Source organism: Anomaloglossus baeobatrachus, chromosome 3, assembly GCF_048569485.1.
Source record: "Anomaloglossus baeobatrachus isolate aAnoBae1 chromosome 3, aAnoBae1.hap1, whole genome shotgun sequence".
Lineage (NCBI taxonomy): Eukaryota > Metazoa > Chordata > Amphibia > Anura > Aromobatidae > Anomaloglossus > Anomaloglossus baeobatrachus.
The window spans coordinates 310,034,342-310,059,135 of record NC_134355.1 but is presented as its reverse complement, the minus strand read 5'-3'; the positions used below and the strand labels follow the sequence as shown (position 1 = coordinate 310,059,135).

The following is a 24,794-nucleotide window of genomic DNA, read 5'->3' as shown; positions in this document are numbered from 1 at the left end:
AAAAGTGGAACATTCTGCAATGGCCAAGTCAATCACCAGATCTTAACCCAATTGAGCATGCATTTCACTTGCTCAAATCCAGACGTAAGACGGAAAGACCCACAAACAAGCAAGACCTGAAGGCTGCGGCTGTAAAGGCCTGGCAAAGCATTAAGAAGGAGGAAACCCAGCGTTTGGTGATGTCCATGGGTTCCAGACTTAAGGCAGTGATTGCCTCCAAAGGATTCGCAACAAAACATTGAAAATAAAAATATTTTGTTTGGGTTTGGTTTATTTGTCCAATTACTTTTGACCTCCTAAAATGTGGAGTGTTTGTAAAGAAATGTGTACAATTCCTACCAGATATTTTTGTTCAAACCTTCAAATTAAACGTTACAATCTGCACTTGAATTCTGTTGTAGAGGTTTCATTTCAAATCCAATATGGTGGCATGCAGAGCCCAACTCACGAAAATTGTGTCACTATCCAAATATTTCTGGACCTAACTAATATATATATATATATATATATATATATATATATATATATATATATTATATATATACACTAGAAGGTGGCCCGATTCTACGCATCGGGTATTCTAGAATTTACGTATTGTGTAGTTCATGTATGATTTTTGTTATATATATATATATATATATATATGTTGTTGTGTGTAGTTACCAAGTGTTTGTGTAGGGGCTGTACATGTTCTGGGTGTTGTCTGGGTGTGGTGGGGGGTGAGAGCGGTGTTGTATGTGTGTTGCGTGTGTTGCGTTGTTTGTGGAGCGCAGTGTGTCTGTAGCGTTGTGTGTGTGTGTGTGTGTGTGTGTTGCGCGGTTTGTGTGGGTGTGGTGTGTTTTGGGGGGAGGTATGTTTTGTGCAATGTGTGTGTTGTGCGGTATGTGCGTATATTTATGTATGCCGCGGTGTTTGTGTGTTGGGTGTTGTGTGTGTGCGGCGTTGTTTGTGTGTGTGGGTGTCTGTGTATGGCGGTGTTTGTGGTTCCCAGTGTGTGTGTGGTGTGTTGTGTGTGTGTGTTGGGGGGAGGTGTGCACCTCCCATCGTGCTCCATCCCCCATGCTGCGCACCCCCCATCGTGCCCCATCCCCCATGCTGCGCACCCCCCATCGTGCTCCATCCCCCATGCTGCCCACCCCCCATCGTGCTCCATTCCCCATGCTGCCCACCCCCCATCGTGCTCCATCCCCTATGCTGCGCATTCCCCATCGTTCTCCATCCACGATGCTGCGCACACCCCATCGTGCTCCATCCCCCATGCTGCGCACTCCCTATCGTGCTCCATCCCCCATGCTGCGCACTCCCCATCGTGCTCCATCCTCCATGCTGCGCACTCCCCATCGTGCTACATCCCCCATGCTGCGCACCCCATCGTGCTCCATCCCCCATGCTATAATAGTTCTCTTATTATACTCAGAGAGGAATATAATAGGAGGACTATAATAGGAGGAGTAGTCATGGGGGGAGGGGAGTCTAATGCCGGCTCCCTGCACATGTGTACTGGGAGCCGGTGTACGCTGGTAACTATGATACACATCGGGTAACTAAGGGACCTTAGTTACCCGATGTGTATAATGGTTACCAGCGTTTACCGGCTCCTTCAAGATCCCAGCATCGCAAGGTTATGTCTGGCGCTGCTGGGATCGTGACGGAGCCGGTGTACACTGGTAACTATGATACACATCAGGTAACTAAGGGACCTTAGTTACCCGATGTGTATAATGGTTACCAGCGTTCACCGGCTCTGTCACGATCCCAGCAACGCAAGGTTATGTCTGGCGATGCGTACGGAGGGCCGGGGCGAGTGGCCAATCCATGCGGAGGGCGGGGCCAGGCCGAGGCGAGCAACCAATCAGTGGGGGGGTGGAGCCGAGGCAAGGCGAGCGGATAATCTGTGCGGGGGGCGGGGCCATGGCGAGCCCAGCGGCCAATCAGCTTTGTGTCACCGTAAGGACACAATTTTGGAGCAAGACAGACAGACAGAATAAGGCAATTATATATATAGATATATATACACACACACACACACACACACACACACAGATATACACACGCACACACACACCTAGTTCTAGCAAAAAAAATTGAGAGACCACTGCAAAATTGTCAGTTTAGGTATATTTTTGAGTGAAATGTAAATTGTTCTTTGATTCTATAAACTACTGACAACATATCTCCGAATTTCCAAGCAATACATTTTGTATTTATTTTCTGAAAATGAGAAATGGTCAAAATAACAAAAAAAATGCATTGCTTTCAGACACCTCAAATAATGCAAAGAAAACAAGTTCATAATCATTTAGAAATAACAATACTAATAATGTTTTACCTCAGGAAGAGTTCAGAAATCAATATTTTGTGGAATAACCATGATTTTTAAAATCACAGCTTTCATGCGTCTTGGCATGCTTTCCACCAGTCTTTCACACTGCTTTTGGGTGACCTTATGCCACTCCTGGAGCAAAAATGTAAGCAGTTCTTCTTTGTTTGATGGTTTGTGACTCTCCATCTTCCTCTTGATTACATTCCAGAGGCTTTTCAATGGGGTTCAGGTCTGGAGATTGTGCTCGCCATGACAGATTTTTGATGTAGTGGTCCTTCATCCACACATTGAATGACCTAGCTGTGTGGCATGGCACATTGTCCTTTTCAGCTTTGCCCAACACCTGGTCGTCTAATGGTTAGACGGAGACCTGGAGAGAGGCGTACAAGCCACAGTATCTTGCATTCACTGTGAAATTTGGTGGAGGATTGGTGATGATCTGGGGATGCTTCAGCAAGGAAGGAATTGGGCCGATTAAATTTTGCGAAGGACGTATGAATCAAGCCGCATACAAGGTTATCCTGGCAAAACAGTTGCTTCCTTCTGCTCAGGCAATGTTCCCCAACTCTGAGGGCTTTTTTTTCCAGCAGGACAATGCGCCATGCCACACAGCTAGGCGCATTGTGTGGCATGCCTAGCTGTGTGGATGAAGGACCACCACATCAAAAACCTGTCATGGCCAGCAAAATCTCCATTTTCAGAAAATAAATACAAAATGTATTGCTTGGAAATTCGTAGACATGTCAGTAGTTTATAGAACAAAAGAACAATTTACTCAAAAATATACCTATAAAGATATATATAAACTGTCGCTGACATTACCATAACTCTTTATGATTACAAGCATCTGAAACCCAGCTCTTATTTACCCACTGACCTTGAAAAGACCTTCATCTTCTGTACCAAAGCGCTTCATCACACAGAGGGAAGGTGCAGACAGACACAACTGAAAGTATTTATAGTGTCATGCCTATCCTCAAGGGACCGCACACTAATGAGCGGTATGTACCTAAATATACAGGTCTGATGGATGGCTAAAGTACATGTTTTCATGAGGGTTCAGATTGTGGTGTGCCCATGGAGATACATACAGCAGACACACAAAGCAGAACTGCCTACTAGGAAGTGCTACTGGATCTGGAAATGCAATTAAAATCTTAGACTACAAACTTCTGGGAAAAGCTTACTCAAGCCAAGATTTTATAGCAGATTCTCAGGTCTATGATATATTGTGGCCACAGTTCTTAAGACCACCGTATCCTATCTGCACCAGCAGACATCCTGTCAAATGAGACTTCCACTTAGCAATTATTTATATAGTGGTTTGTTCTTGATCTTCAGCTTCATCACATCACATACCTATGGAACACTCAGCATGTGACACTGGCCCATGAACTGTAGACCCTGTTCCAAATTATGCAAATGATATTTTTCTCTGATTTTCCTAAATGGTCAGTGCAAATGACAGTCTAATAAAAGTCCTCACCTGTTAGAGTATACATCGAGTTTTATTGAAGAAACCTCCCAATGATAACCGTATACTCTTCAAACTTTACAAAAAAAAAAAACCTCAATGCACTGTTCGAAATTATAAGGCACAGTAGAGTTTCTAAACATTTTATGTTTTAAAGAGCTGAAAATGCTCATTTGTGGAATTTGCAGCATTAGGAGGTCACATTCACTGAAATAAAAAGCTATTTAAATCCAAAACTTCCTAACAGGTCAAATTACATGTTAACATAGGAACCCTTCTTTGATATCACCTTCACAATTCTTGCATCTATTGAACTTGTGAGTTTTTGGAGAGTTTCTGCTTGAATTTCTTTGCATGATGTCAGAATAGCCTCCCAGAGCTGCTATTTTGATGTGAACTGCCTCCCAATGTCATAGATCTTTTGCTTGATGATACTCCAAAAGGTTCTCTATAGGGTTGAGGTCAGGGGAAGATGGTGGCCACACCATGAGTTTATCTCCTTTTATGCCTATAGCAGCCAATGACACAGAGGTATTCTTTGCAGCATGAGATGGTGCATGGTCATGCATGAAGATGATTTTACTCCTGAAAGCACGTTTCTGCTTTTTGTACCATGGAAGAAAATTATCATTCAGAAACTCTATATACTTTGCAGAGGTAATTTTTACACCTGCATGAACCCTAAAGGGGCCTACCAGATGTCTCCCCATGACTCCGGCCCAAAACATGACTCCCCCACCTCCTTGCTGGTGTCGTAGCCTTATTAAATAAATAAATTCACTGCACTCAGATTGTGATGCAAAAAATGTTTCAAATTTATTGAGGCGACTGTAGCCTTATTAGGACATGGTGGCCCATCCACCAACCATCCATTACTCCATCCATCTGGACCATCCAGGGTTGCTCGACACTCATCAGTAAACAAGACTGTTTGAAAATTAGTCTTCTTGCATGTCTGGGCCCACTGCAACAGTTTCTGCTTGAGAGCACTGGTTAGGTGTGGCCGAATAGTAGGTTTATGCACCACAGCAAGCCTTTGAAGGATCCTACACCTTGAGGTTCGAGGGACTCCAGAGCCACCAGCAGCTTCACATATCTGTTTGCTGGTTTGTAACGGCTTTCTAGAAGCTGCTCTCTTAATCTGATGGACTTGCCTGGCAGAAACCTTCCTCATTCTGCCTTTATCAGCAAGAACACGTATGTGCTCTGAATCAGCCACAAATCTCTTCACAGTACGATGTTTACGCTTACGTTTTCGTGAAATATCTAATGTTTTCATCCCTTGTCCAAAGCATTGCACCATTTGATGTTTTTCGGCAGCAAAGAGATGCTTTTTCTTTCCCATGTTACTTGAAAACTGTGGCCTGCTTAATATTGTGGAACATCCAGTTTTCCTTTTATTGGGCTCACCTGGAAAACTAATTATCACAGGTATCTGATATTGATTTTAGTGATCCAAAGAACCCTGAGACACAATACCATCAATGAGTTTCATTAAAAAAAAAATAAAATCGCTATGACACTTAAATCCAATTTGCATAATAATTTTGAATATGGTGCAGTAGATTATGTTATGGACATTCAATACAGGATGGAAATCACCTAAGCTCTCAGTAGGGTTAAACGCTTTTTGCTAGGTCTTGAGACTCAACTAATTTTGACAAATTTCTCAAGTATATGATGCTATGTCGCAGAATCCCAGAATGTCTATCAGACAGGGCCGCACACTCTCCTGGGTGATGCGATGCGAGACTCACACTAGTCACTCGCAAGTGTGACTCCGGCCTTAGAGAGATCTTCCTTCTCATCACGCTTCCTAAAACTTAATGTGGTCAAAACCAAAATAATCATTTTTCTTACATCCCACTTAACTTCACTATTACCGAAATCATGGTTTTGCCTCTACCAGACATTTGCTGCCGTGGAATAACCCTTGACTCTGCCCTGTCTTTCAAAATGTACATCGAAACTTTTACCACGTCCAACTCAAAAAAATGTCCAGAATCCATCCAGTCATAAATCTACTAAAATGTTATGGCAGTTCCTCATCATCTCCCGCCTCAACTACTGCAACATCTTTTTCTGTGGCTTCCCTGTTTACACTTTCGCACCTCTTCAGTCCATCTTCTTTAGCTTTGTTGGCTGAATTATTCGACCTCTTCCCCTCGATACTCTGTTGTCTTTCCACTCTGCAAATCTCTGCTTTGCTCCCAGTTTCCCAAGGAATACAATTTACATGTCTAACACTGACCTATAGTGCAGTCCACAATCTGTCTACTCCATATATTTCCTCTCAAGATATCAGTCTGACTTTTACCCTGGTACGTTTCTCACCCAATTGCCTTCAAGACTTCTGAGCATCCCCTTCCCTCCAGAACTGCATGCCCCAAGACATCCAATTGTCTCCAACATTGGGGACCCTCAAAAATAAATTGAAAGCCTCTCTCTTCAAGAAAGTTTACAGCTTACATGCAATGAAACCACTGACAGCTCACCACCAGCAGAGCTGCTGCAACCCAACTACTGTCTCCTCCCTATTACCCTGTAGACTGTTAGCCCTCCCCTCTGTACCAATCTGTCAGTCTGTTCATTGTAATTTTATATTTGAATTTTGTATGTATGTAAACCCCCTTTTTACATGTACAGTACCATGGAATCAATGACTCTCTAAAACATAATGAAAAAAAACAAAACATGCAACCACAAATGAAGCCAATTAGTCAATTGTGGGAGAATACGTGGAGACTTGGACAAGACATTTCCAAACTTAATTTGGACTGAAATCTACAGATCATGTGCTAAAAAAAAAAAACTAAAACCAAAAAAAAAATCAATTATAAAGACCTAGAGTCAATAGTGTAAATTTAGTGATGACCATCAACATTTTACAACCTACTAAAATGAAGGCAAAAAGGATTAAAATAAGAAAAGTCTCTAGTTTGCCCACTACGTAATCCCATGAACCTGCTAGGGTAACTGAGCACTAATGCTAGGGAACAGGCCAGAATGAGCAGTCTCATCAGTTTTTGTTTAATGCAGTGGCATTAATGAATTTTCCTTTTTAGGAAAGGTATGAAAAGGAAACCTTCAGCTGACATTACATTTCCACTGTGATATAGCTGTAAAACCTACACAAATCTTTTGATGGAGACTCCAGTGTAAATCTTGCTCTGCAAAACTAAAAAGGAGGAGAAAAAAAGCGACACGTTAAAATAAGTGTTGTGTATCCATCCAGAATGTTCCTCCGTGCCCTGAGTGAATTGGACGATCATGCCAGAATGTAATTATAGGGAACGGTATTCACACACACACACACACACACACACACCAGTATAAATGACTACATAGTGAGAAAATAACAAAAAAGTCAGAAAACCTTTAGTTTCTTTTCAGGATCAATATTCTCTATGGTACAACATGTCAAAAATACTCCCACAAACGTGGGCAGCTGATTTGCAAACAAGATTTGTTATTCTGCACATGCAAATAAATACATTTCTGACATTTTTTTCAAGACCATGTTGCAAAAAAGAGTGCACTACAATGAAAGTCATAAAAGGGACCTGAATCCAATGATGTACACTTAGATTACTGGGTGCAGTGGTTCTGACACAATCAAAGTTTTTACATTTAGCACGTAGCAGAGCTCAGAAAGCGAATCCTGCCCCCACACCAGGCACTGTATATATATTTTTATAGACTGTCAGCTACTAATTCAGCGGGGGCGTGCCGGACTAACTGAACTCTAGCTGATCTAGTCCAAGAATTATAATATCCAGAAGCGAAAACAAAAATTTCAGGTAAACAACACAGTGTGATAAGAGATGCATCACTGAATCTATGAGTCAACCCCTACAGCATCCTGTCTTCATATTACATAGCAAAACCATGCTGGCAGATCCCCTTTAAGCTAAAGTTTAGACTGCAAAATTCTAATGAACAAGTATTCAAAAACAGGAAAGTGTAATCATTCATGAAATAGGTGTCCTGCAGACAAGCAACTATACAAAAGGTGTTACTTAAAGAAAATCCCTTCCAATGTCATACTGTCAGCAGTAGCATCACATGGAAGAGAGAAGTTACCCGAGAAAGAAAATTTCTTTACGCAAGAAAGGTGACGGCTACAAGAAGATAAGGGAGCTACATTTTATTGATGATGTCATGAATTCACAGATGTATTGCTTTATATAGAAAGAGGAGATGTTACAAGCACTTCTTCCCCTTGGTGGACATGCATTTTTTCAATGCAACAATGATCCAAAACACACATCTAAGGCTACTGTGGCATTACTGAAGAACAGGGTAAAAGTGATTGTGGCCAAGTATGTCTTCAGAGCTGAACCCAACCGAACAACTATGGGGAATTCTGAACAGACAAGTAAAGCATCACGCTCCATAAAGGCTCTATAAGGGTGCGCGCATACAATGAGTTTTCCTTGTGTTTTTGATGCTGTGCCAAAAGCGCAGCGTTTTACAGTACAAGCAAAGTGGATGGGATTAATAGAAATCTCACCTCCAGTGTGCTTTTTTATGCTGTATAAACTGACCTGTGGTGCGTTTTTCCAATCCGCAGCATATATATATATATATATATATATATATATATATATATATATATATACATATATATATGCATACATACACAGTTAGGTCCAGAGATATTTGGACAGTGACACAATTTTCGCGAGTTGGGCTCTGCATGCCACCACATTGGATTTGAAATGAAACCTCTACAACAGAATTCAAGTGCAGATTGTAACGTTTAATTTGAAGGTTTGAACAAAAATATCTGATAGAAATTGTAGGAATTGTACACATTTCTTTACAAACACTCCACATTTTAGGAGGTCAAAAGTAATTGGACAAATAAACCAAACCCAAACAAAATATTTTTATTTTCAATATTTTGTTGCGAATCCTTTGGAGGCAATCACTGCCTTAAGTCTGGAACCCATGGACATCACCAAACGCTGGGTTTCCTCCTTCTTAATGCTTTGCCAGGCCTTTACAGCCGCAGCCTTCAGGTCTTGCTTGTTTGTGGGTCTTTCCGTCTTAAGTCTGGATTTGAGCAAGTGAAATGCATGCTCAATTGGGTTAAGATCTGGTGATTGACTTGGCCATTGCAGAATGTTCCACTTTTTTGCACTCATGAACTCCTGGGTAGCTTTGGCTGTATGCTTGGGGTCATTGTCCATCTGTACTATGAAGCGCCGTCCGATCAACTTTGCGGCATTTGGCTGAATCTGGGCTGAAAGTATATCTCGGTACACTTCAGAATTCATCCGGCTACTCTTGTCTGCTGTTATGTCATCAATAAACACAAGTGACCCAGTGCCATTGAAAGCCATGCATGCCCATGCCATCATGTTGCCTCCACCATGTTTTACAGAGGATGTGGTGTGCCTTGGATCATGTGCCGTTCCCTTTCTTCTCCAAACTTTTTTCTTCCCATCATTCTGGTACAGGTTGATCTTTGTCTCATCTGTCCATAAAATACTTTTCCAGAACTGAGCTGGCTTCATGAGGTGTTTTTCAGCAAATTTAACTCTGGCCTGTCTATTTTTGGAATTGATGAATGGTTTGCATCTAGATGTGAACCCTTTGTATTTACTTTCATGGAGTCTTCTCTTTACTGTTGACTTAGAGACAGATACACCTACTTCACTGAGAGTGTTCTGGACTTCAGTTGATGTTGTGAATGGGTTCTTCTTCACCAAAGAAAGTATGCGGCGATCATCCACCACTGTTGTCATCCGTGGACGCCCAGGCCTTTTTGAGTTCCCAAGCTCACCAGTCAATTCTTTTTTTCTCAGAATGTACCCGACTGTTGATTTTGCTACTCCAAGCATGTCTGCTATCTCTCTGATGGATGTTTTCTTTTTTTTCATCCTCAGGATGTTCTGCTTCACCTCAATTGAGAGTTCCTTAGACCGCATGTTGTCTGGTCACAGCAACAGCTTCCAAATGCAAAAGCACACACCTGTAATCAACCCCAGACCTTTTAACTACTTCATTGATTACAGGTTAACGAGGAAGACGCCTTCAGAGTTAATTGCAGCCCTTAGAGTCCCTTGTCCAATTACTTTTGGTCCCTTGAAAAAGAGGAGGCTATGCATTACAGAGCTATGATTCCTAAACCCTTTCTCCGATTTGGATGTGAAAACTCTCATATTGCAGCTGGGAGTGTGCACTTTCAGCCCATATTATATATATAATTGTATTTCTGAACATGTTTTTGTAAACAGCTAAAATAACAAAACTTGTGTCACTGTCCAAATATTTCTGGCCCTGACTGTATATTGTAGGTATGCTGACTTTTCTCTGTGGAATTAGCCCACAGACTTGCATTAGATGCGGAAAATACGCAGGTAAAAAAATGCACATGCGTTTTCAGTGCTTTTCTGTAGTAGAACCATCACAAAAACACATGTAATCCGCACCTAAGAAAGTTAAACTGAAAGTTGCAAAAACAAAGCTTTATTTAAATCCTGACACACCAAACAGAGACAAAAAATGGAAAGTCAACGTCATAAATACGTAGATTCAAAAACGCACCCACAAAACGCAATGAAAAAAAATGCAAGTAAACTAAGATGTAAAAATTCTGCAGTGTTAAAAAAAAAACCAAAAAACTCCACAAACACTGATCATGGTAATGTAACCCAAGAAGTCTTTCTTGAAGAATGGATAAAGATAGATGCTGCAATATGTCACCAACCTGTTCATTCCATGCCTAGTAAATTTGATACCATCCTTAAAAAGAGGTCACACAATTCTAGATGTAGTAGTTTTCGATGGGTATATTCATTTTTACATTAACAAATATGAGTTAAAGATATAGTCAAAGGTTTTTATAAACCTTGCTTTCAGTTTAGGGTGAAAACAAATGTTCTATGAAACTCTGTCTGGTCAAAATTTTGGAAATTGTTATTGCATTCATTGGATATTCATACTGGATAAAATCTTACTTTTCAAAAAGGGTGTACTCATTTCTGCTTAGCACAGTATACCTGGTTCTGAACACAGGCTGTGTATGTAACAGAAATACATACACACCTCCACAAAGCTTGGGATATTTGGCTTTTGGGTGAAATTTATGTAAAACATAAAACATTCACGCTACTGTGATATTTTATCATGAAAGCAGGAAAAGTAGAATCATGCAATGGTGATTTCTTCATCTTAAACAATTTATTGAAACAAAAGCCAACAACATTGGTGGATATACCCCCAAAATATGTGAGTTTCCCAGTAACTTGTGATCTAGCCTTGAGCATCAACCTCAGCTTGACAATGATGTCTCATGCTGTTCACAAGTGGAGTTATTCTCCATTGAGTCATGGCATACCACTTTTCATGAAGGGTGGCCCTCAGGAAATTGAGGTCCTGCGGTACAGAGTTATGAGACTCTAGACAGCAATTCAGCTGGTCCTATAGATTTTCTATGGGACTCGGGTCTGGAGAAATTGCAGGCCACTCCATTGGAGGTACCCCAGTCTCCAGCAGCCGTTCCCTAATGATGTGACCTTGATGAGCTAGAGCACGGTCATCCATGAAGATGAAATTAGACCTGTGTTGTTCATGCATAGGCAAAATGACCGGATTAATGATGCTATTCAAATAGTAGGGGGCTTGTCCGTGTACCATTCACAAAGTGTAAGGCAGTTCTGTATTGACTAGACACACCTGCAAACACTAACACCACCAAAGAGCTGTCTTGTGACAACAACAGCTGATACACAGCTCTCCTTGACATCACCAATATTGCTGGCGGCCATCATTTCTGCTCAGCGTGAGTTAACTTTCATCAGTGACCCAGCACTGAGGCTCAATGGTCCCTGATCCAGCGTAAGGACGCTCGTGCCTGGTGGTGTGGTCAGGTACCCTTACAGGTCGTCTAGCATGCAGACCAAGCAGATGTAAACCATTTCGAATAGGCTGACGTGGCACTTGGTTGCCTCTCACCTCCCTGAAACGTGCCTAGAGTTGTGGGGCATTTATCATCCGGTTCCAAAGGGCATTGTTCATTATTAAGAAGTCGTCAGTGTGGGATGTAGCCAAAGAACTTCTACTTCTATGCCTTTCTGTGATTCTTCCAGTCTCTTTGTATCTTGCTGCAACTTGCGGATAACACTCTAAGGGGTACTTCTCACATAGCGAGATCGCTGGTAAGTCACGGTTTTTGTGACGCACCAGTGACCTCATTAGCGATCTCGCTGTGTGTGTGACACTGAGCAGCGATGCGGCCCCTGCTGTGAAATCGCTACTCGTTACACACTGCTCTGGTTCATTTTTTGGACGTTGTTCTCCCGCTGTGAAGCACACATTGCTGTGTTTGACAGCGAGAAAGCAACGATCTGAATGTGCAGGGAGCCGGCGTCTGGCAGCCTGCGGTAAGCTGTAACCAAGGTAAATATCGGGTAACCAAGCGAAGTGCTTTGCTTGGTTACCCGATATTTACCTTGGTTACTAGCGTCCACCGCTCTCAGGCTGCCAGTGCCGGCTCCCTGCACACGTAGCCGGAGTACACATCGGGTATATAAGCAAAGCGGTTTGCTTATTAACTCGATGTGTACTCTGGCTACGAGTGCAGGGAGCCAGCGCTAAGCGGTGTGCGCTGGTAACAAAGGTAAATATTGGGTAACCAAGCACTTGGTTACCCGATATTTCCCTTAGTTACCAAGCGCAGCATCGCTTCCACGCGTCTCTGGGGGCTGGTCACTGGTCGCTGGTGAGATCTGCCTGATTGACACCTCACCGGCGACCATGTAGCGATGCACCAGCGATCCTGACCAGGTCAGATCGCTGGTGGGATCGCTGGAGCGTCGCTAAAGTGTGATGGTACCCTAAGCTCAGAGGCTACTTCCATCAGAGAACATCCAGCCTGAAGCTTTGCAATAGCGAGATACTGTTCATCAATTTCTACGTGTCTTGGTCTCCTATCATAATGTCAAAATATGAATTTTCAGGGCGATTCATGGAGCAAATATCTGTTGTAAATTTTGCCAAATAAGCTCCCTGTTTGAGAACAGCAAGTTGTGGGGAAAAAAAAAAAAAGCAGAAAATACTTTAAAGTTAGACATGTGCACTGAAAAAAGTTTAGAGAGGGTCACAATAAGTTCACCTGTGAAAATAGAAAGAAAATCTGTGGATAAAAAGCACAATAAGGTCTTACCTATGCAAACCAGAATGCTACAAGAGAAAAAAAAAACTACCGTATTTTTTGCTTTATAAGGCGCACTTTTGTTCCCCCAAATTTTGGGGGAAAGTAGGGGGTGCGTCTTATAATCCGAATATACGTATTATATACTGCAGGGTCCAGCGGAGGTGGGGGCAGCTCTGGAGCGGTGCTGGGGGCTGAGGGAGGCTGCAGCAGGAGATTTCACATAATATGCACTGCCGCTGTCCATCATCGTGGTGCTGAGACCACACGCGGTGACGGGCTGGGGGAGCAGCGCATATTATATGTGCCTGCGCCCCCTTTGATGGCACATGCCTATATTATAATATATATATATATATATATATATATATATATATATATATATATATATATATATATATATATATACACATATATATATATACACATATATATATATACACATATATATATACACATATATATATACACGCTATATATATGTGTGTATATGAATATATGCAAATGAGCATTTATAAATACATAAGTTTACAACTGTGTGTAATTATATACAGTGCCTACAAGTAGTATTCAACCCCCTGCAGATTTATCAGGTTTGATAAGATGCAAATAAGTTAGAGCCTGCAAACTTCAAACAAGAGCAGGATTTAATAACAGATGCATAAATCTTACAAACCAACAAGTTATGTTGCTCAGTTAAATTTTAATAAATTTTCAACATAAAAGTGTGGGTCAATTATTATTCAACCCCTAGGTTTAATATTTTGTGGAATAACCCTTGTTTGCAATTACAGCTAATAATCGTCTTTTATAAGACCTGATCAGGCCGGCACAGGTCTCTGGAGTTATCTTGGTCGACTCCTCCATGCAGATGTTCTCCAAGTTATCTAGGTTCTTTGGGTGTCTCATGTGGACTTTAATCTTGAGCTGCTTCCACAAGTTTTCAATTGGGTTAAGGTCAGGAGACTGACTAGGCCACTGCAACACCTTGATTTTTTCCCTCTTGAACCAGGCCTTGGTTTTCTTGGCTGTGTGCTTTGGGTCGTCTTGTTGGAAGATGAAATGACGACCCATCTTAAGATCCTTGATGGAGGAGCGCAGGTTCTTGGCCAAAATATCCAGGTAGGCCGTGCTATCCATCTTCCCAGGGATGCGGACTAGATGGCAAGGCCCCTTGGCTGAGAAACAGCCCCACAGCATGATGCTGCCACCACCATGCTTGACTGTAGGGATGGTATTCTTGGGGTCGTATGCAGTGCCATCCAGTCTCCAAACGTCACGTGTGTGGTTGGCACCAAAGATCTCGATCTTGGTCTCATCAGACCAGAGAACCTTGAACCAGTCTGTCTCAGAGTCCTCCAAGTGATCATGAGCAAACTGTAGACGAGCCTTGACATGACGCTTTGAAAGTAAAGGTACCTTACGGGCTCGTCTGGAACGGAGACCATTGCGGTGGAGTACGTTACTTATGGTATTGACTGAAACCAATGTCCCCACTGCCATGAGATCTTCCCGGAGCGCCTTCCTTGTTGTCCTTGGGTTAGCCTTGACTCTTCGGACAAGCCTGGCCTCGGCACGGGTGGAAACTTTCAAAGGCTGTCCAGGCCGTGGAAGGCTAACAGTAGTTCCATAAGCCTTCCACTTCCGGATGATGCTCCCAACAGTGGAGACAGGTAGGCCCAACTACTTGGAAAGGGTTTTGTACCCCTTGCCAGCCTTGTGACCCTCCACGATCTTGTCTCTGATGGCCTTGGAATGCTCATTTGTCTTTCCCATGTTGACCAAGTATGAGTGCTGTTCACAAGTTTGGGGAGGATCTTAATTAGTCAGAAAAGGCTGGAAAAAGAGATAATTAATCCAAACATGTGAAGCTCATTGTTCTTTGTGCCTGAAATACTTCTTAATACTTTAGGGGAACCAAACAGAATTCTGGTGGTTTGAGGGGTTGAATAATAAATGACCCTCTGAAAAAACTTTTCACAATTTAAAAAAAAAAAATAAAAAAAGAAAAAACATCCTTTTTTGCTGCAGTGCATTTCACACTTCCAGGCTGATCTACAGTCCAAATGTCACAATGCCAAGTTAATTCCGAATGTGTAAACCTGCTAAATCTGCAGGGGGTTGAATACTACTTGTAGGCACTGTGTATATGTATATATATATATATATATATATATATATATATATATATATATATATATATATATATATATATATATATATATATATATATATATATATATATATATATATACACACACATACACACACACACACATACTGTATACACACACACTGTATACACACACACATGTATGTATACATATACACACATACATTCGAGCACTGCTGTATATAAACCGTTCTATGTACACAGTCCTGAGCCCTGCTGTATCATTAGGCTTCTCTGCTACAATGCCTCAAATTGCTACAAATCTAAACTGCAGCATTCCAGAGTGATGTCAATAGCCCGGCCTCTGAAAGATATGTTTTATACAGCCAGCCCCCTCTCCCTTCCTTCCACACCTCCTCAATTGTTCCCATAAACTGAGTGACAAACTTCAGACAGTGCCATACAACTCCAGGAAGGGTGGGATGAAGACTTTCCTGTAGCCAAGTCACACTGACCTAGACCTTCTTCATTGGCACCAAACAATAAGGTAAGGTAAACAGGGGAGAGAGGTCATCTCCTCCATCAGCTATGGAATTGGCTGATAATAGCCATTGTATCTAAATAACTTGCACTGTTCTATGTTCTAGTCATGTAAGGACCCATCTAGCCCAGAACCCTTATGAGTACTTGGGATGTTGTGCATCCTGCCTTTTATGTACTTTTATTTACTAGTAATAATAAACATCTTGACACAAATCAAAAGCTAAAATGCATATATATGTATAGAAGAAAAAAAAACAAAAAACCAAAAGCATTCCAAATATGAGATGACGCAGATTAATATACGGCAGCTGGGTGGAAAATTCCTCCATAAGAAAGGAACTACAACCAGATAATTCCCTGGAGAGGAGAAATTCCATGAAGCTGTCACTTAGTGTCTGAGAGGCAATATGCAGAGGTCCCTTTCATAAGAAGGAATGGCCCATACGAGCTGGATTAGAATTCAGTTTAAGTGTATTAAAAAGGCTATTCTGCTTCTTACTAATCACAATAATTAATATCACAAGGGTGTCCAGAAAATGTGCTCGTCACAGTGTGTAACTGGTGTTCCCTGCTCTCAATGTGATAGGAATATTACCATTTACTTACAGCAAGCACATATTAAAATCCACATGACACGAGGAATAGCATTGAGGGATAAGCCATAATGTATGTATCAATGCCGGGGGTAATGTAGAGCCATGGTATGTAGGGCAGATTTAATTTTCTATATATATATATATATATATATATATATATATATATATATATATATATATATATATATATATATATATATATATATATATATATATATATATATATATGTGTGTGTGTGTGTGTGTGTGTGTGTGTGTGAATTGATCATGGTCACATTTCTAGTTACAGTGTAGAGCAGGCATATAACGTCATGTAGCTGACCAGATCAGATATTTATCCTCCACCCTTACCCAATACGAGAGATTCTGGTTCAGCGCTTGACCTGCTAGTGCTAGTCCAGATGAAGCGGATTTGGTGGAGATGTTGTCCCATCAGGGTGTGGGGGATTTACTGGTGAGATGTACACAACACATCAGCCGCTTCCTCCGAGCTCTCCTTCCCCGATGCAGAGGAAATTGAAGGAATTCCACCGAGACATAGTGTAATATAACAGACTGCTTGTGTACACTTCCCAGGACAACAAGGGTCCCTATATTCCCAGGCAATGCTACGTCTAAGGGACAGTCCAATACAGACCTAAAGATATTGATGAAGCATGAAACTTCCAGGGCAGCTGGCAGAATTACCAGCTAATGCAATAAGCCAATGTTTACCAGAATAACAGCATGAGTCCAGCCAAGCCTCATCACAACAAAGGACCAAGTATTTTAAGTATCTTTAACCTCTGTATTTTCCCCACTCGTGACCTTCTCAAAATCCCTTATTATCCGTAACATGCTCATGTGGGTTTAGAGGGCACAAACACACAACTAACAACAGAACTGTGGGATTAGTAAAAAATATATTCGCAAACATGGGACTAGCGGTACAGCCACCCGGTCTACGTGGACTTCGGTAACCAGAACTTTGGTGTGGCATGTCTCACCATAATATCCACACAGAAAATCTTTAATATTGCACGTTCTCATAAGACAAAGGAAATTTCTCAAAAAGGGTAAAAATAACAGCCAACAACACTATTGTAAATATGTCCAACTAATTTCAGTGTCCATTAAAAAAGCCTTAGTATGCTTACATTGTAAGGCGAACGTGGAGACACGTATGTGAACCAGCAAGTCTATATGCTTCTGGTTTATGTCTGTCTGAGAATCCAGCAGAAAGCCAAGAGAAAGCTGAAATATCACAGTGCCCAGACTGATGGCATGTGTTTCGTAGCCTAATATGGACTAGAGACTACACTATACTTCACATGTAATGCAGAGAACATTCAGGAAAATCCACAAGATGAGAGCTCGACACTTCATAACTGGGATCAATCTTTATGTTTGGTCTAAGGAAGCAGCAGAGGAGAATGCGAAATATGCTGCGTCTATAAGACAATGCCAGGAACCTGTCTCTTCAATGACCATGTTTATGGATCTGATTTTCATGCTTTACACATCACTTTGGTTACCGATAAGTTTCCTTATGCTGACTTAGTGCTCCCCATAAGAAGAAACGTTACCCTTTAAACACCTTGCCAGAGCCCTCTTACCCAGCAAAATCAGATCTCCTGCTTTGCACTGATGAGAGGCACACGTGCCGAAACATGTGTCTGCAAATGGGGTTTCTGGTTTGGCGTCTGTCATGTGGCAAGGCTCAATAAAGGGTCTATAATGACTTTTAGGATTGCTATCCAATAAGATAAAATAGCATTATTAACACTAGTCTATGGAGTATAAAAGAAATGTTAATTGTACCCCCAAAATCCATAAAGATAGATTGAAGTCATACACTGTCAATGGTTAGCTAAATACTCAGTCGAGGAGATGGTTAGAAGTGAATTTGAGTTTGGAATGGCATTTAATTGCATGATTCACTGTGTTTTCTAACTTTCACTCTCCTGCTCACTCAGCTTCACCAGAGGATCTCGTAAAGTCAGGAGAAGACTCAGGTCCTCCTTACACTCTGTACGGGAAGCACTCTCTCTCTCTCTTTCTGCACTTCTCCTGTAACCTGTCACCTGCACCTCTGTCCTTCTATAGCCATGGATAAAGTCCAGCACATAACCAGATCTGCCATGAGGAGAGCCTCAAATATTGAGGTCACCCCGCAGACCCGCCGAAACCTGCAGGAACTCTTTGTGAATTTCTCCCTGATTCTCATCTGTCTTCTTCTCATCTGTATCATTGTGATGCTCCTCTGAGGTTCTCCACAGCTACCCCAACACAGACTAAACTGCCCCCAGAAGCACCATCATAAAGATGTGATGTACAGTTTATCACCATGCACCATTTCTTGGCTTTGTATGCAGTGTCTCATTTCTTTTCACTTGTAAATGGTTTTTTATATTATTGCACAATAAACCTACAGTAGCATTTTAATTGTAGCCTATAATGTGATCTAATATTGGTGTGCGGATTTGTAGTGTGTCCCCATGGAGTGATATCACCTAAATAAAAGTACGAATGTCACATCTGACTTACAATTTCTTATAACGCATTTCTCAGTAATGGAGTGTTTGTCTGCATCTTGTTCTGTGAGATTATACAGTGGGAGATCCATACATCAAAAACCTCGCCTTTAACCCTTAAGGTCCATGTACACTATGCGATCGCAGCGTTCCGGTTAGGCTATGTGCGCACGTTGCGCACAGTCACTGCAGAAATTTCTGCAGTGATCTGAAGAGCACATGTGTGCTTCAAATAGCTGCAGAAAATGTCCGTAGAAAAAAAAAAAAAAAAGCCGATTCCATGCGCTCTGCCTGCAGCTCCTGCCATAGACAGAGCAGGAGCTGCCGGCAAAGCGCACGGAAGAAGTGACATGTCTTGAACGCAGCGCTCCAAGACGCCATGTGCGCACGGCCCCTACACAATCTCCATAGACTGTGCAGGGGACGCAGGACGCATGCAGTTACGCTGCGCTACAAAGCGCAGCGTAACTGCATGTATTTACGTAACGTGCGCACATAGCCTTAGCCGGTCGGCAGTCATTTATTAGCCTTTTTATACAGGCTGACCTGGCTTCAGATGTCATTTAAGAATCAGTAGTACATTGTTAAGTGCGGGTAGGCCATCATTGTTCTCAGCAGGGTAGGTCCTGTATACACAAGACAATGTGCTGCAGAGAACAATGATCACTTCATCCAATGAACAAGCGTTTTGCTTGTTTGCCATGTAAATCGTCAGCCTTGTAGCCTGTATGATTATTTGGAAACAGTAGTGCTAGTCCATGACAATCATGAAGTGTAAATGCTCATGGACTAGCATGCAGATGTCTGTTGATTTTGGTCTGATCTTGGACCGCAATGCACAGACCGGGCGCGGGTTTCTCGAACCGAGCGCAACAACCTCAAAAATTTATGAAGTTGTCACGCTCGGATTGGAAGAGCCGCGGACCAATTGGCATGATCATCTTAATGAGTCTTTAGTTAAAGGATTATATTGTTTTCTTTTTTTTTTGTTACTCTTTAGGGAGTTACTCCTCATCATCAGGATAGCATCTTTACTGAAACCGATAACGGGTTGGTCCATATTTTACACACGGTAAAATGACAAGAAAGTACCTACTTAAGAGCCTCCCTGAAGTGCCAAACAGAGGACTTTAAACAAGTGGAGGCTCTTCTGTAGTCCACAAGTCCTGGAGACATTTACCTGACAGATCACTCCATACACATTCCTAGGACTCTGACTTCTTGTTTCCAAGGGCCCATTTAGACACAGCCAACCATGGCCTTTAAAGGGAACAGATCACCAGATTTGTCCCCTATAAGCTGCAGCCACCACCAGTAAGCTCTTATATACAGTATTCTAGAAAAACTGCTTTTATTATAATCACCTGGGGGGGTTGTCCAGTCCGATGGGCATCGCTGATCTTGGTCCGGCACTTCCTATCTTCCTTCCATCGCCGACCTCCTTCCCTGCTCCATGAGGATGACGCATCCTACGTCACCCACATAGTGCTCCATCGCACTCCTATGCACGTGAACGTCTCTCTGGCCTGCTGAGGGCAAAGCAAAGTACTGTAATGCGAAGGCACAAGGAAAGGTCAAGGAACACCTGAGCATGCACGCTACAATACTTTGATCTGCCATCAGCTGAGCAGAGAAGTGCATGTGCGCAGGAGTGCAATGGAGGATTGTGTGGATGACGTAGGACGCGTCATTCACACGGAGCAAAGAAGGAGGACGGCGATCATAAGAAGATAGGCATCGCTGATGCTGGATCACCCCGCAGGTGAGTATAATAAAAGCAGTGTTTTACGTTCTACAGATCGGCCTGGACACTTTATATACAGTGTTCTAGAATGCTGTATATAAGTGCCCACTGGTGAAGGCCGCAGCTTATAGGGGACAAATCTGGTGACAGGTTCCCTTTAAAAAGCTTTGACTTGGTGTTCGTTTATGGCTTTATTTAGACAGGACAACAAATGTTCCCAGGACACAGACCGATCATTAATACAATCAGTCTGCACCTATAGAATATCATTGTTCACGCTAACAGTGATGAGTGGTGGAAATCACTGCCAATAATAGTTTTTATTTTTTTTCTAATTTATTGCACCCTACAGTGTTTTGCTCATTCTTTGGTGGTTAACCAGCCTATTTAGAATGGCTAATATTCTGGAACAAGTGCTCCTATGAACACTCCTCTCTGATTATTGTCTTTTTAAATAGGCCCATAGCTAGACATATACATATGATGGTCATCTATTAATCAGCCATGTGGGCAGGTTAATTTGACTGGGTTGCAGATACCAGACAACCCTGGGAATTAAGCAAAGGCTGGAACAGGGGAGAATCCAATGCCTTCGATCTTTATTTCCACTGCCCAGGGCTAGATGGGCCATCCTGCATTACATACATAGAAAAATATCTAAGGCATATGACCTAAAGTAGCCAACTAATGTGGGGGCACATTTTGTTTGGTAATATGAATGGAGAATCAAGTTGTCGAACTAATCCAGTTTGTGCCCTAATCCAAATTAAACCTATTGTGGTGCCAAATTGCCTATCAAATCCTACTATTCGCAATGGACATCTTTAAGAACTTAAGGTACCGTCACACTAAGCGACGCTCCAGCAAGCCCACCAGCAACCTGACCTGGCAGGGATCGCTGGAGCGTTGCTACACGGGTTGCTGGTGTGCTGTCAAACAGGCAGATCTCACCAGCAACCAGTGACCAGCCCCCAGCGACGCATGGAAGCGATGCTGCGCTTGGTAACTAAGGTAAATATCAGGTAACCAACCCGATATTTACCTTGGTTACCAGCGCAGACCGCTTAGCGCTGGCTCCCTGCACTCCTAGCCTGGGTACACATCGGGTTAATTACCCGATGTGTAGTCTGGCTATGTGTGCAGGGAGCTGGCACTTGCCGCGTGAGAGCGTTGGACGCTGGTAACGAAGGTAAATATCGGGTAACCAAGGAAAGGGCTTCTTGGTTACCCGATATTTACATTGGTTACCAGCATCCGCAGAAGCCGGCTCCTGCTCACTGCACATTCAGTTGTTGCTCTCTCGCTGTCACACACAGCGATGTGTGCTTCACAGCAGGACAGCAACAACTAAAAAATGGTCCAGGACATTCAGCAACAACCGGCGACCTCACAGCAGGGGCCAGGTTGTTGCTGGATGTCACACACAGCAACATCGTTAGCAACATCGCTGTTGCCTCACAAAAGTCGTGCCTCAGCAGCGATGTTGCTTAGTGAGACGTGGCCTTTACCTTGGACATATAGTTAGTCACAATCAGGTACTCAATCTAAATGGGATTATAAGCCGATTTACATGGGCCGATCATAAACTGAATGTACATTCCCAATCGTTGCCCTGGATTTAAGGCCCTGTCACACACAATGAGACTGCTAACGAGATCGTTGTTGAGTCACAGTTTCTGTGATGTAGCAACGATCTTGCCAGCGATCTCGTTATGTGTGACACCTACCAGCGATCAGGCCCCTGTTGTGAGGTCGCTGGTTGTTGCCGAATGGTCCGGACCATTTTCTTCAAAGGCGATGTCCTGCTGGGCAGGACTCATCGCTGTGTTTGACACCTACAAACAACCTAACACGGTCCCACCGCCGCCGAGATCGTTATACAGGTCGCTGATCGCTACTGCATCGTTGGTAAGGTCTGACTGTGTGACATCTCACCAGCGACCTCCCAGCGACTTACCAGCAATCCTTATCAGGTATTATCGTTGTCGGGATTGCTACTAAGTCATTGTGTGTGACTGGCCTTAACATCTTCACCCTTGTCGTATAATTGCATTTTTTGTAGATAAAAACCTATAGCTGTCTGCAGCACAAAATTTGAAAATGTATTGTTTTATGGACGGCCATACATGCGCAGATACCAGCAATCACAGCTCCAGTACATGTGAGCAAAGCACAAATAGGGCAGGTTAAAAAGACTAAGCAACTTCACAGCAGGGGCCAGGACACTGATGTGTTTCACACACTGCAATGTCGCTGGGGAGGTCGCTATTACGTCACAAAACCGGTGACGTTACAGCGATGTAGTTTGCGATGTTGCAGTGTTTAAAGCCACCTTAACAGTGGCAATCTAAACAATATCTAAAAATCAAACAATGGGTGAAAAGCTACAATGCTATGTACATCATCTAGTCTTTGGCACTTTGAGTTCATGTGGTTTAGAAGATTAAGAAACCAATCTTCTTACCAATAGTGTCCAATGGTGTGTAACGGCTCCTTCCATACAATACAGTCTAGATAGTTACACTCTAGCTCGGCCTATTCACACTGACTCCTGGCTACAAACACAAGCCCACGAGTCGAGGCAAAGCTCTTTTCCCATCACAGCACTGGTACAATGTTTTCAACTTACAGGCAACTAATACAATATTGAAAAATTGCAAGGGAATATCATGGCAAGCCTTTCCCAACCTCACGAGCAAAAACACTCAGCATGCAGCCATATCTGCCAGATTGCCATGTTTCGCTTAGTAGCAGTTCCAAGTTGTAAAAAACCTTTATGCATTAATCAGGAAGGGTACATGGCTTACATTTCTCTGCACTGTAGACAATCGCTCTTACCATTAGCTGGGTTTCTTAATATACTGAAGAAAACTAAAAATGTTCCCAGTTTAAAAGTTCAACTGTGCTAAATATTGTCTGAGTACCATGGTTACACATTGATGAACGGCATCCAAAAATCAGGGAGAAAGAAAAAACTACTTCAAATCCCACTACAAAACTTCTGTACTTCTGCTAAAAATAAGAAACTGCGCAACAAAACCAAGCAGCAGAAGATTCATGTTTATTTCATCCCTCAGGCAGCACTTTCACCATCTAGTCTTTAGTAAATGGATATTCTGGTCACCACAAGTAGTAGATCTCGGACAGCACTACGGATCGCCAGAACGAGGGTCTTCTTAGCCCTATTGGAATGGAGAGGCAGTGGCTTGTGTATTCGGACCCAGCTCCGTAGACAATTATAGCTCCTATAGAGTTTGACCAGAGCAATGGTGCACATGGACTGCCACTCTATTCACGCGGGAGACAGGAGCCCGCAGTTTCGGCAAGCTGTGCGAGTCTCAGGGCCTGGACCCCATCAGTCTACTAGTCATTATCTATTCTGTGCTCTTGCCATACTTTTTAAGCAGACAAAGGAACGTTTAATGCGTATGGCCACCTTTAACACTAGAAGTCCCAGAGAGGGGTCATTTAACATTTCTACCATTGGAACCCTATGGAGCTCGAAATGCCTGGGACTTCTAGTGTTAAAGGGAACCTGTCATGTTGAAAATGGTATCTGATCTGCAGGCAATATGTCATAGAGCAGGAAGAGCTTATCACATTGATATCCCTGGTGTTTGTATGCCTAGGCATCCAATGGGCCGTCCTACTCAGTGATTGACAGTCCTCCCTGTATGACTCATACTCACTAGTGATGAGCAAGCACCTAAATACTCGTTACTCGAATAGAGCAGGTGTGATGATTTATCTACTGTCAAGGGATCCACCCTTTACATCTGCCTTATAGAATGCACTCCGGATAATTTATTTATCGTTCCCTGCATGACTGTATATGGAGAGATAGCGGTCAATCACTGAGTAGGACCGCGCACTGGACTCCTATGCCTATACAAACACTAGGGATTTCAATGAATAAAATATAATTATACTGAATCTTTTCCAATAACCTCTATACCATTCTGCTCAGCTTCTCCTCCTCTACGCTATGCTGTCTACAGATCGGACTACGTACAACAGTTGATTTTTAAACCATAGATGATCTGCAGTTTGAAAAATTATTCTATTATTCCGCAATTACAATCATTGTCGCCAGTAGGAAGGAGATTGTGCTCTACGGGAGCATCATTGATACTCTGCGTCGGCTCTCGTGTGAGCTAGAAAAAATACCTAGGAGTACAGATTGTGCTGAGGGCCGGTGAATGCAATATGAATTTCCTGCCAGTCTTCTGTTTCCCATTAAAAAATGGTGGCAGAGGGGCATGACAGCCATTTCTTCCCAGCAACTCCACATAGCTACACCACAAACACCATAACCAAATAAGCTG

The 24,794-nt window shown here is 42.5% G+C and overlaps 2 protein-coding genes across 5 annotated transcripts in view; one reads left to right on the top strand and one right to left on the bottom strand.

The window, feature by feature from the left end:
• CEP85L (centrosomal protein 85L) overlaps positions 1 to 24,794 on the bottom strand; it is a 312,459-nt gene that overhangs the window by 85,698 nt on the left and 201,967 nt on the right. The gene's annotated exons all lie outside the window — the stretch shown is intronic.
• Positions 15,495 to 24,794, top strand: part of PLN (phospholamban) — an 11,291-nt gene continuing 1,991 nt past the window's right edge. The window contains exons 1-2 of one of the 2 annotated variants that reach the window (XM_075340019.1): positions 15,495 to 15,620; positions 18,168 to 18,636. In XM_075340019.1, coding sequence (XP_075196134.1) covers positions 18,300 to 18,458 — 159 coding nt within the window. In that variant the 5' untranslated portion in view covers positions 15,495 to 15,620; positions 18,168 to 18,299 and the 3' untranslated portion in view covers positions 18,459 to 18,636. Of the gene's footprint in view, positions 15,621 to 18,167; positions 18,637 to 24,794 lie in introns of those variants that run through there. The other variant, XR_012751634.1, reaches the window with a different exon arrangement.